The sequence below is a fragment of the Nesoenas mayeri genome (genome assembly GCF_963082525.1).
Source record: "Nesoenas mayeri genome assembly, chromosome: 15".
NCBI lineage: Eukaryota > Metazoa > Chordata > Aves > Columbiformes > Columbidae > Nesoenas > Nesoenas mayeri.
This window is the reverse complement of record NC_137559.1, coordinates 9,500,240-9,511,832: the sequence shown is the minus strand read 5'-3', so window position 1 is coordinate 9,511,832 and position 11,593 is coordinate 9,500,240. Positions and strand designations below refer to the sequence as shown.

The 11,593-nt window shown below is 61.7% G+C and overlaps 2 protein-coding genes across 2 annotated transcripts; both read left to right on the top strand.

Annotated features, from left to right (window-relative positions):
- Positions 1-611: 611 nt before the first annotated feature.
- Positions 612-2,933, top strand: METRN (meteorin, glial cell differentiation regulator; the record flags this gene model as incomplete). Its single annotated transcript, XM_080354062.1, has 4 exons — positions 612-697; positions 1,669-2,090; positions 2,274-2,333; positions 2,617-2,933. 4 exons carry the CDS (start codon positions 612-614, stop codon positions 2,931-2,933), a joined length of 885 nt encoding a protein of 294 aa, XP_080210188.1.
- Positions 2,934-9,310: 6,377 nt separating this feature from the next.
- Positions 9,311-11,526, top strand: ANTKMT (adenine nucleotide translocase lysine methyltransferase; the record flags this gene model as incomplete). Its single annotated transcript, XM_080353975.1, has 5 exons — positions 9,311-9,475; positions 9,560-9,664; positions 10,046-10,186; positions 10,712-10,762; positions 11,338-11,526. 5 exons carry the CDS (start codon positions 9,311-9,313, stop codon positions 11,524-11,526), a joined length of 651 nt encoding a protein of 216 aa, XP_080210101.1.
- Positions 11,527-11,593: the final 67 nt, after the last annotated feature.

Below are 11,593 nucleotides of genomic sequence, written 5' to 3'. Positions count from 1 at the left end.
TGCCTGTATTCTGGGGTGTATATAACTCGGGGTGTGCATAGCCTGGGTGCCCGTAGTTCAGGGCACACACGGCCTGTGGTGTACACAACCATGGGCATGCATATCGGGTGTACACAGCCGGGGGAGCACATGGGCTGTATCCCACCTGTGGTGCCTGCATCCAGGGTGTGCGCAGCCATAACTCTGGGTGCACACAACCAGGGGTGTCTGCAGCCTGGGATGCACCTGTTGTACCCCAACCCTGTCCCTGGGGTTCAGCCCGGGCATTTCCCCCCGGGCCCCACCGCTGGCAGCCAGCCCTGTCCGTGTCCCCCACCCCGAGGAGCCTCGGTGCTGCGGACCCCGGGCTGGCGCGGGGAACATCTCCCGGGAGCCCCGAGGCGGGGTCCGGGGATGCCCGAGGCGGGGAGTCGGGGGAGAGGAGGGGCGGGGGGAGAGAAGAGGGGGTGAAAGGGGGGCGGCCCCGCCCCGCTGCCGCTATTGGCGGAAAGTTTGGGGCGCGGCGCGGCGTGGCGGCCCCGCTCCCCCCGCTCTTCCCGGTGCGGGCATCGGTGCGGGCAGGGCCGTGCCGGGCCGTGCCGGGCCGCCCCGGGGCCGCCGCGGGCGCGGCCATGTGGGCGCTGCGGGCGCTCTGCCTGGCCGGGCTGGGCGCGGTGCTGGGCGGCGGCTCCGCGGATCAGTGCTCCTGGAGGGGCAGGTAGGCACCGGCACCGGTACGGGGGGGCAGCCTGCGGCATGGGGAGGCGGCACACGCGGGTCCCCAGCTCAGCATCCCCCACTGCTCTGCGCGGTTCGCAGCCCTCCGGGAAGCTCCCGCCGCCCAGGCTCGGGTAGGGGCTCTGCTTGGGATGCTGGGACCTGCGTCTGCCTCAGTTTCCCCACTCCTGGGTGCGGCTGCCCACCACCGCGCGGGATACTTCCCCCCGGGGTGCTTGGGCTGCTGGGTTTCCCACCTCCCCTTCCCTGAGCCCACCTCCACCCGTGAAACGTGGCTCTGCGGTCGCCGGGGCTCCGAGCCCCTCCGCAGGGCCCGACCCGCCGCCGGCCGCTATGGGGAAGGCGCCGAGTTTCGAAACAAAGAGCCGGGGCCCGCCGGGAGGGCCTGCCGCGGGGGGCGTGGGGGGCCACGGGGCCACACAGCCACGAGCAGCGTGGCCGGGACAAAGCAGCCCCACGGCCACCTCCGCTGCCCCCAGCCTGGCTTTCCCGCGTGCCCCCCCATGCTAAAAATGCAGCGGCAAGACGTGGCTCCAGGCATCGTTTACATGCGAGCCCGAATCCTGTGAGAGTGAGGGGGACATGGAGCCACCCCAGCTCCCACTGGGGATCCCCCGAAGCAGGGGGATGCAGAGGAACAAGCGACCCCAAGACCATGAGCACCGTGGTAGCTTGGGAGCCCACCCTGAGTGCGAGGGGGCTGTGTTGCCTCCCCCTTGGCCCCCTTGGGCAGGTGTCGGGAAACATAAGCACTCCTCAAATGATGTGCTTGCACCCCAAATCCAAGGCATCAAAGGCTCGGTGCTATCCCTCCCTGTGTTCATCCCGCATGCCTCTGCAGAGGTGCTGCTCGGGTGCTCCAGTGCTGCTGTGTTGGGGGGCACATGGGCTGGGGAGGGTCCCCATCACCCAGGGGGGTTCCCGGTTGATGGGGTCTGCTGTGCCTTGCAGTGGACTGTCACAGGAGGCGGGCAGCGTGGAGCAGCTCTCCCTGCACTGTGCCGAGGGTTCGCTGGAATGGCTGTACCCCACCGGGGCCCTTCGCCTCCGCCTGGCCCCCCGCCTGCCCCCCGCCACCGCCACCACCAAGGGCAGGAGCCCCCAACATGTCACTGCCTGCGTCAAACCTTCTGGCACCTTCCGGGGGGCCCAGCTCTACCTGGAGAGGGAAGGGGTGCTGGAGCTGCTGCTGCCGGAGGCCCCCCGGCCCCGTGTTCGCTGCTTCAGCTGGCTGCCCTGGGAGAAGGTGGCTCTGTTCCTGCAGGCCACCCCGCACCGCGACATCAGCCGCCGCATCGCTGCCTTCCGCTACGAGCTGCGTGGGGACTGGCTGGCCCACCCAGCACTGCCTGCTGCCAGCCTCACTGGAGAAGGTGAGCACCGAGTGTCCTGGGTCAGCCTGCCTCAGTTTCCCCAGGGCTGCTGTTGCCTCCCTGAAGCAAGGGTGTCCTTGGTCTGCGCAGAGGCAAGGGGACAGAAGGACCAGGCCTGGGGTGGTCCCCCCCAAGGCTGGTCACTGGGAGCAACCAGTGACAAGCTGTGCTTGGCAATTGCAGGGGCGTGCCGGCCGTGCAATGACACCGAGATCCTGATGGCCATTTGCACTAGTGACTTTGGTGAGTGCAGCCCCCTTGGGTGCTGGGGAGGGAGTCTTGGCACCCTGGAAGAGGGAAGGAAACTCAAACTGGGGGGACAATGGCCCTCAGGCAGCCCTGGTGTCCTCTTCCCAGGCTAGCTTGGCTGGGGCTGCTGACATCAGTGTCACAGAGGCCACTGTGGGATGGGGATGGGGACGAGACTGTGAACAAGGATGGGAATGAGGACAAGGACAGGGTTGGGGACAGGGATAAGAATGGAGACAGAGACACATTGACACCCATTCCTGCCTTCCCCCCACAGTGATCCGCGGCAGCATCCGAAGTGTCTCCAATGATGTGGAGCTGCAGGAATCCATCATTGGGGTGAGCGCCACCCGCATCCACCGCCAAAAGTTCCCCCTCTTCCAGGCAGGGGGGCGGCCAGGGCGGGTGGTGGGCAGCATCCGCACTCCACTGCGCTGTGGTGTCAAGCCGGGCCCGGGCACCTTCCTCTTCACGGGGTGGCTGCATTTCGGCGAAGCCTGGCTGAGCTGTGCACCCCGCTATAGGGACTTCCAGCACATCTACGAAGGGGCACGGCGCACACGCCAAAACCCCTGTGAGTTCCCCGTGGACTGAGCAGCTCGGGGAGGGTAGCCTGGCCCCATGGGTACTGGGCTGCTGGGGTCCCGCAGGCAGCGAGAGCATCCCTGAGGGGATGCAGGGAGTGGCGTGCCAGCAGGGATGGTACCTGGAGGGAGCGCAGTGCTTCGGTCCTCGCTGCGTAGCCGGGCTCTGGTGGCACCCACCACCGGCCTGCGGGGTCATAGGAAAATCCTGCTGGAAGGGAAGGAGTTTTTCCAGGGTGCACTCACCTGTGGTCCCCAGGGACCTGCCGAGTGCAGCGGCGTGGGGCAATGGGTTGGGAGCTCCCTAGGGTCTGGGGAGCTGCATGCTCAGGGGATGCTGCGGGCTCGGGGATGCTGTGGGGCATGGTTGGTCCAGCATGATGGGGGCAGCTGTTCCCACCCCCAGGAGGGCTCAGTGGCAGGTGGCCATGGCTGTGGGTGGCCATGGTGGCAGGACCAGGGACACGGTGGGCACCGTGGGGAACGGAAGGGCCAAGAGGTGGATTCGCAATGTTGGGGGTGGAAGGGGGAGCAGGGTGGTGGCAAGACTTGCCCTGGCCCTGCCTGCAGCGTGGGGCACGGGCAGGAACCGTGGGGTGGCTGCTGAGGAAGAGGACTGAGGCTGAAGGGATTGAGGGGTATGGCGAGGTGGGAGGAAGGCTGACGCAGGGAGCAGAGGTGTCCCGGCACGGCTGGAGCAGGACCAAAGCACTGATGCAGGAGGGTGTCACGGGAGCAGGGAGAGGTCCGGCTGTGCCACCTGTTACCACCAGCCTGGGGCTGTGGCCTCACAGTGGCTGCTGGGTCCCACTGTGCCATGTTGCCTGTGGTGGGACACGCCGTGCCAGCTGGGGGAAATTTCTGACCGTGGGGGTGGGGGGCATCATGTGCACTAAAGTTATAATGATACCAAATTTGTGATTTTTTTTTTTTTTTTCCTATAAACCAAGCCGTATTTGTAGCATGCGCGTGTGCATCTCCTTTTTTTAAAACGCTGGGCAGGATGTTCACCAAGGGGTGCTGTGGGAAATGTCTATATAGGTACAGGGATATATCACTATTTCTAAATGCCGCATCCCTGGCATTCCCCGGGGTGGGTGGCTTTGGGGTTCCCCTCCCCGGGCAGCACTGAGTGAGCGGCGCCAGGGCTGGGGGCGGGTGGCCCCATGCCGGGTGGGTGACCCCGCCAGCGGAGCCGCTGTCAGGGCTGATTCTCGTCAGAGCCACCAGCCACAAGGCCTCATTGTGCCGGGCTGTGCGGCACCAGCTTCCCAGCGCTGCCCTGCCGCTGCCCCCTCCACGGGGGCTCCAGCCCCTGGCCTCTGGCCCCCGCTCCTCCGGGCTGCGCAGGCATCCCTGGGTGGTGGGGAGGGGGACAGGACCCCGGCAAGGGATGGGGCACGGGACCCTCAGCCACAAACGGGGCACAGGACCCCAAGCCAGGGACCTTTCCTTCCCATCAGTGTTGCCCCCAGGGACTCAACCTGGAAAAGCTGAGCCCCTGAGCACCCCCTAGCCACCCCCAGCTCCCCAAACCACTGAAGCCAGGGTCATGGCACATGTCAGCTTGGGCTTTAATACCTCTTCAGTATTATTTCAGTAACACCTTTTCAAATGCCACTAACCAGGCTGAACTGCTGGGCATCTGGTGGTCCCGCTGACCATAATGTGCTTTTCCTCACCAAGAAAACATTTCCAAAGAGTTCTGTGGTGTTTAATTAAATGTATATATGTGTGTGTGTGTGTTTATATAAAATGATCTGGTTGTGATGAGATCCTGTCTGGTGGGTTTGATACGTGACACGTTTTTCCCCTGAGAAGAGTTCGATGCCTATTTTATGCTTTTCTGCCAACGGGCTGGTGATTGTTTTGGGGCTGGGCTGGGCCTGAGGGCAGGATCTGACCCTGGGGGAGGCCAATGCTCCGACAGGGGCTTGTGATGCCAGCATCCCCCCGAGTTTTGGCAGCAGGCAGAAGCAGGGCCAGGCAGGGGGAAGGGGAAAGGAGTGGGAAACTCAGCGGAGGAGGAAAAATAAGGCTGGAAAAGCAATAAATGAGGTGTGAAGGGAACTGCGCTGCCCACGGCATCCTCTGTACGCCCCGGGGATAGAGCACTGCTACTCAAACCCCACCACAATCCAGCACATTCCTCTCAGCTAAATTATGGCATTTAATGCGCTGAGCATCCGGCAGCTTTCTGTCCAGCAGCAGAATCTCTTGTTTTTCTTCAAATCTGTTTATTTGGCCAAATCAGCTCATTCTGCTGCGGCGGAAAGGGCTGTTATGCCGCTTGTTCTCCACTGCAGAGGTTTTCGAGGTGTTTTTGGTGCCCTCTGCCCTGTGTCAGGTTGGGTCGGCCGCCCTCGCTTCCCACAGCTGCCGGCTCCTGCAGCGGCTGGGCTGTGGCCAGGGCACAAACACTTCCTATGGGAGCGTCCTGCGGGGAGCTGGTGCCTCAGTTTCCCCACTGCAAGATGAGGATAACAGCCCTTCCCCACTGCTTGGGGCTGCCATGGCACCAGGCAGCACCCCATGGCCTCAGCATCCTCATCTCCATGGAGACGGTCATCTGAGAATCTCCCTGAAAGCACAGTCTGGCACTGGCCAAGCCAAACTCCTGACTGGCCCCTCCTGCCTCCTGGCGCGGAGGGTAAAAACACCATGAGACAAACTCCATCACAGTTAATATTTCCTCTGCAGGATCGAAAATGTGCTGGGAGGCAGCATGGTGGGGGGAGAGCGGGCTGGGGGCCATTGCGTACCAGGATCTGCTTTGAGCAGAGCGAATAGGAGGTGGGGGGCTCTGGAGGGGCATTGCGAGCCCAGCTGGGCTTGGAGAGATGGGTGGTGATGGCAAAGGGCTGTGGTGGCACCCTGTGAGCCCAGGGAAGGGTCCCTGCTGCAGCCATCCTGATGCCTACCTGACTGAGCTGTCTGCAGCATCCCTGGAAACAGCCCGGCCAAACCCACTCCAAAAGCCCCCCCCCACATCCATCCACCCCCTGAGAGGGTGAGTTTGGGGGTGCCATGGGGAGCAGCACCCCAAAAGCAGCTGCCTTGGTGCAAATGTGCCCAGGGAGGTGCCTGGGGCTCCTTGTCTTGTGGGATCAGCTCCACCACAGACACAGGAGTCCAGGCAGCGGGACACACACATCCCAGCCTAGGGGACCCTCTGGGGACTGCGGAGCCCTCCAGTCACACTGCTGACGGGTGTCCATGCAGGGACGGCAAAACACGGTGGTGGCATCAGTATGGTGTCTCCCGGTCCCTGTCCCCATCCATCACACAAAGGGAGCCGCCATTTCCCGCCATTCTCCCCCCAGCCCTCCTCCTTCCCAGACGACGGATAAAAGCCTGAACATCTGAATCATGGGGCACAAAGGGGAGGCACAAAGGCAGGCGGCCCTGCTCAGCCCTCTGCATGGCCCCTGGCCCTGAGCAGGGACCTGCAGGCTCCACATGTACCCTGGGGATGTCCAGGCAGCCTGCCTGCCCTGCCCTGCCCACAGGAGCTGGTGTGGGGCAGAGGGGTGCCCCTGGGACCAGGGGCTCTGCAGTAGGGTCAGGATGATGTCCCTGCTGTTAGGGGATGCCCCGTATGGTCAGCATGATATCCCAGGGGTTAGGAGGCATCCTATAGGGCGAGGATAACACTCCTGGGGCCAGGAGATGCCCTATAGGGTCAGGATGATGCCCTGGGCTTTGGAGGTGCCCCATAGGGTTGAATGATGCCCCAGGGCATGCCCAGTAGCAAGTCTGTGTGGGCAGCAGAGGAGGAACTGGAGGGAACAGGCAGGATGGAGCGAGTTCTGCCCTACGGCCCTCCGTGAGAGGAGAAATGAGAGCCTGGTGACCCCCAGAACACCGACATGCCCCAACCCTGCCACCCTTCACGTAGTTGCACCCCAAAGCCTTCGGGTAAGGGGGATGCCCTGAGCCCCCCTCTTTGGCCAGGACAAGGCTGATCCAGCATCACCCCTGTGCCGGACAGGGATGCTTGGGGCCAGGGGAGGACCCTGGCTCACAGCGGGGCCTCCACGGCCCCTCACTCTGGCCCAGTGCGCCTGCGCCCGGCAGGCTGGGATGCCGACAGCTGGCGGGAAGGAGCTTTCCCAGCACATAGTGACAAATTCCTGGCGGTCAGGGCTGCTTTGCAGCCGCTGTGGCCTCGGCGGGGGGAAGCTGCCCTGGAAAGAGGTGGATTAAAAGCTCTTTGGCTCCAGTGACGCAGCCCAACTGGTCCCCTCGCACAGCCACCTGCTTGGCTCGGCACCCCAGGATGCTGCTGGACACCCAGGACTGGGGCAGAAGGGGATGCTGATACCCCTCCCCAGCCAAGTCCCAGGGGCCCAGCAAGGAGTGCTCAGCCCTGCCCTTGTTTCATTAATTAATTTGCTCTGCAGCATCACAGTGGGGAGCTTGGGCTGCCCTGAGGGACCAGCTGGTCCCCAAGGACCATCCTGCTCCTCAGCAGCAGCAGCCTCCCAGCCTCCCAGCCTCCCTCTTCCCCCAGATCCTATTTCCCCTGATTTTCTGCTCACTCTCAGCTTTAACTGGCTCCACCTGCCAGCCAGCACCAGAAAATCGGCGAAATCCCCATAGCTCCCGCTTTGGCTGCAGCCGTGCTGGGCTGGGGAGGGGAACTAGCTCTGGACAGTAGCTCTAGGCTACATGCAGGGTGTAGGGATGGCTTTTCCTCCCTGATGGAGTCCCATCGCTGCTGGGGAGATGTTTTTAATGGGGTTTGGTTGTCATTAAGTGCTCTGAGCTGCATGCCTTGGTTTGAGGGTAGAGCACATGTGTGCTTGTGTGTGGGTGCATGTGTGTCCTCATTCCAGGGGCAGAATATTTTGTTCCCACAAATAAGGACGAGATGGGAGCAGAACCATGCACTCACCTTCCGCAGGTCCTCCCTGGGCTGCTGCCTGCATGGGCTTGTTGAGAAAGGGGGCCTCCAGGTGGGCTGGTGCTGGGGGCCACCAGCTGTGCCACCCCCAGGGCTGGAGAGGTGGGAATGTCGCTCCCCAATCCTACTCCCCTGCACCCCAAAACCATTCTCAGTTTGGGGCTGCCCATAGGGTTTCCTCCTCCATCAACAGTCACCCACGGGTGATGTCCCCTGGGCATGCGAGGAGGCTGGTTTCCCCATGGCAAGGGCATCGGGTGCTGCTTTGCATTGCACAGGCTCCCAGGGCCATATCTGAGCTCGCAGGGGACACCCCGATACAGTGCTGGTGGGGAGCCCCTAGGGAACCCTCCAAATATTGACCCAAAGGGCAAGGGGGGAGCAGGGGAGGAAGGCGATGGCTGTGACATCCCAGGCGAGATGATGATGTGGCAGCAAACACCAGCGCGGGCAGGGAAGCTGCCTGCCCTTTGTGCACCCGCTTCCCTAATTGAGCCGTTATTGTTCCCTGGTTTGGTTCATTTTGTGAGTATTTTTATTAATTGCGGGTGGGCGGGGGCCTGGCTGTGCCCCCCACCCCCCCGGGCCCTGCGCCCCCCTCCCGCTTCCCACACGCTGGAATTTTCCCACAGTCGCTGCTCCCTCACAGCAGGAAACCCACCACCCTCGCTCTGTGGCACGCACAGACGCAAACAACCGCAACCAACTGTGCACAGCCACGGACAGCCGCACACAAGTGTGAACAACTGCGCACAGCCACACACAACGGCACAAAAGCGTGAACAACTGTGCACAGCTGTGCACAACTGCACACTATTGTGAACAGCTGTGCACGGCCACACAACTGTGTGCACAAGTGCACGCAACCATGCTCAGCCATGCACAGCTGTTCACAACTGCACACAGCCATGCACAACTGTGCGCAGCTATGCACAACCACATGCAACTGTGTACAACTGCACACAAGTGTGCGCGACCATGCACAGCCCCATGGTCATGCACAACCACACACACAACCTTGCACACAGCCCTGCAGTCGTGCACAACTGCATAGAGCCATTCACAGCTTCACACAGCCATGCTCCTCCACACACAACCGTACAGGCGTGCACAACCGTGCACAGGCAGATACAGCCATGCACAACCGTGCACAGGCAGATACAGCCACGCACAGCCACACACGACCATACACAACCACACACAGCCCTGTACAGCTGCACACAACCATTCACAACTTCACAGGACCGTGCTGCTCCGTGCACAGCTGCACAAAGCCGTGCACAACCCCCCGCAGCCGCGCACCACCGCACAGCACCGCGCACGGCCGTTCGCCGCCGCAGCGGCCGGTGCCGCGCCGTCCAGCCCCGCACAGACCCGCCGGGCGCGGGGGGAAGCAGCGCCCCCGCTGCCAGCAGCCCCGAGGCCGGCCCGCGGAGGGCGGGGAGCGGCGGCGGAAGGCGGGGCCACCCCTTCCGGCAGACATGGAGCCGGGGGAGCCGGAGGAGCTGGTGTGGGGGCAGCCGGAACGGGGGGCACTAGGCGGGTGGGAACTACTGGACCTGGCAGTGGCCAGCGGGGTGGCGGCCTGGGCTACCTGGGCCACCCTGCTGATGCCCGGCTTCCGACGGGTCCCTCTGCGGCTCCAGGTACCGCTGCTGCCCCCCTCCCCCGCCCAGTCCTCGGGGATTCCCCCTCGACGCCCCAGTTCTGAGCGGACCCCTCTCCCCCAGGTGCCCTACGTGCCCTCCAGCCCCCAGCAAGTGGCGAACACGCTGGCTCTGCTGCGAGGACGCTCGGGGAAGACGGTGGATCTGGGATCAGGAGATGGACGAATTGTAAGGGGGGGCTGGGAGTGTTTGGGGCTGCCCTAGGATGGGCAAAGGGCAGGGAGTGGGGCTAGGAGCCCCCCACCTGGCTGCTGCCACACTCCTGGCTGTGGTTCTAGATGGCCCTCCTAGCTTTGGTCCTGGACCATCCTAGATGGTCCAAAGTGGCCCTAGACAGTCCTAGATGGACCTGGAAGACGTCACATGTAGTGAGCAGGGTGGGAACAACCACTCAAGGAAGAAAGCAGCCTTTACAAGTGGAAGGTGTCAAGGTCCAACATCACCCTGCCCAGCAGCCAACAGGAGGGAGGGAGTGGAGCTGGGCAACAGCCCCTGTCCCCCAAACTCAGCACTGAAGCTCATTTTAGTTGCAACTCTCTCTCTCTCTAGGTGGTAGAGGCTTATAAGCAAGGGCTCAGACCAGCTGTTGGCTATGAGCTCAACCCCTGGCTGTGGCATCTCTCCAACTACCGGGCCTGGAAGGCTGGGTACCGCGGGAAGGTTTCCTTCCTGAAGAAAGATCTGTGGAAGGTAACAGCATCCTGAGGGTCTGGCTGTGCTCAGCACTGGCCATAGCTAGGACAGAGCCAGGGCTTGGGCTGCATCTGGATGTCTGCTCCTTCCCTGACCCATGCTGCTCCCTGGAGGTGGAAAAAACACTGTCCTTTCCAGGGAAATGCCAGCTGGTTGTGCAGGCAGCAGCGCTCCTCAGAGCAGCTTTGAAAAGAGGGCTTAGGTGCTCCTGGTACAGGGTGGCCTTCAGAGATGTGCTGCTAAAGCTGGCGTGAGGTTCCTGCAGCCTGACCGGAGAAAACCCAACAGTCAACACGGTTCTGGGATGATGCTGGAAGCAGGCGTTTTGCATGAGGCGACACTGCTTTCACACCCAGCTCCTGGTCACACCAACACATCCTGTCCCACACGTTGTGCGGCATCTTTGCTTCCTCCGAGGTTCAGAAGATCACCTGAAAAGTGTCTGGCCCCTTGAACAGCTCCCCCCGCTGCTCCCCCTCTGCCTGTTGCTTCTTTCATTCTCACTTTTTTTCTCTTTTTAAGGTGAATCTTTCCGATTGCTACAATGTGATTGTGTTCCTGGCCCCCAGCGTGGTAAGTCAGTCTCTTGCACCCTGACTTGTTCTAAGCAAGCTCAAGGGAGGGTTTTTCCAGAAAAAAAATCTGGGACAGTGGCAAAGACTCTTTAAAATATAAGGCCAAGTGGGCATCACTGTGAATGAGCAGTTTGGTGCTCAGCACCACTGGAATTTATAGAATCATAGAAGTATTTATGTTGGGAAAGACCTTTAAGATCATCATGTCCAACCGTTAACCCAACACTACCAAGTCCACCACTAAACTATGTCCCTAAGCACCACATCTATGAGTCTTTTAAACACCTCCAGGGATGGTGACTCAACCACTTCCCTGGGCAGCCTGTTCCAATGCCTGACAACCCTTTCGATGAATAAATTTTTCCTAACAGCCAATCTAAACCTCCCATGGCACAAATTGAGGCCATTTCCCCTTATCCTATCATTGGTTATTTTGTTCTAGTCCCAACCATATGCAGGGCTAGCACTAGCCCTGTGTCTTGGAAGGGTCTTTGGTTGATGCCACCTGCTTGGGACCTCACTACATGACTTTTCTAAGGCCACCTGGCTGTGGCTCTCTCTCTCTCTCCCCAGAAACCTCCCTTAGCTGCCAAGCTCCTTGCAGAACTCCCTGACGAAGCCCGGGTGGTAGCTGGACGCTTCCCTTTCCCCTCCTGGACCCCTACCACCACCCATGGGCAGGGGCTGGACCAAGTCTGGGCTTATGACATGAAGGAGGTACGGCGAGCAGCGCAGAGCCACGCAGAGGGAAGCCCAGTGTAACGGCAGCTGGCTAAGCCTGGTGTTAAAGAGTCAGCAGTGGTAAGGGTCAGAGCCTCCCCAGCCCTTG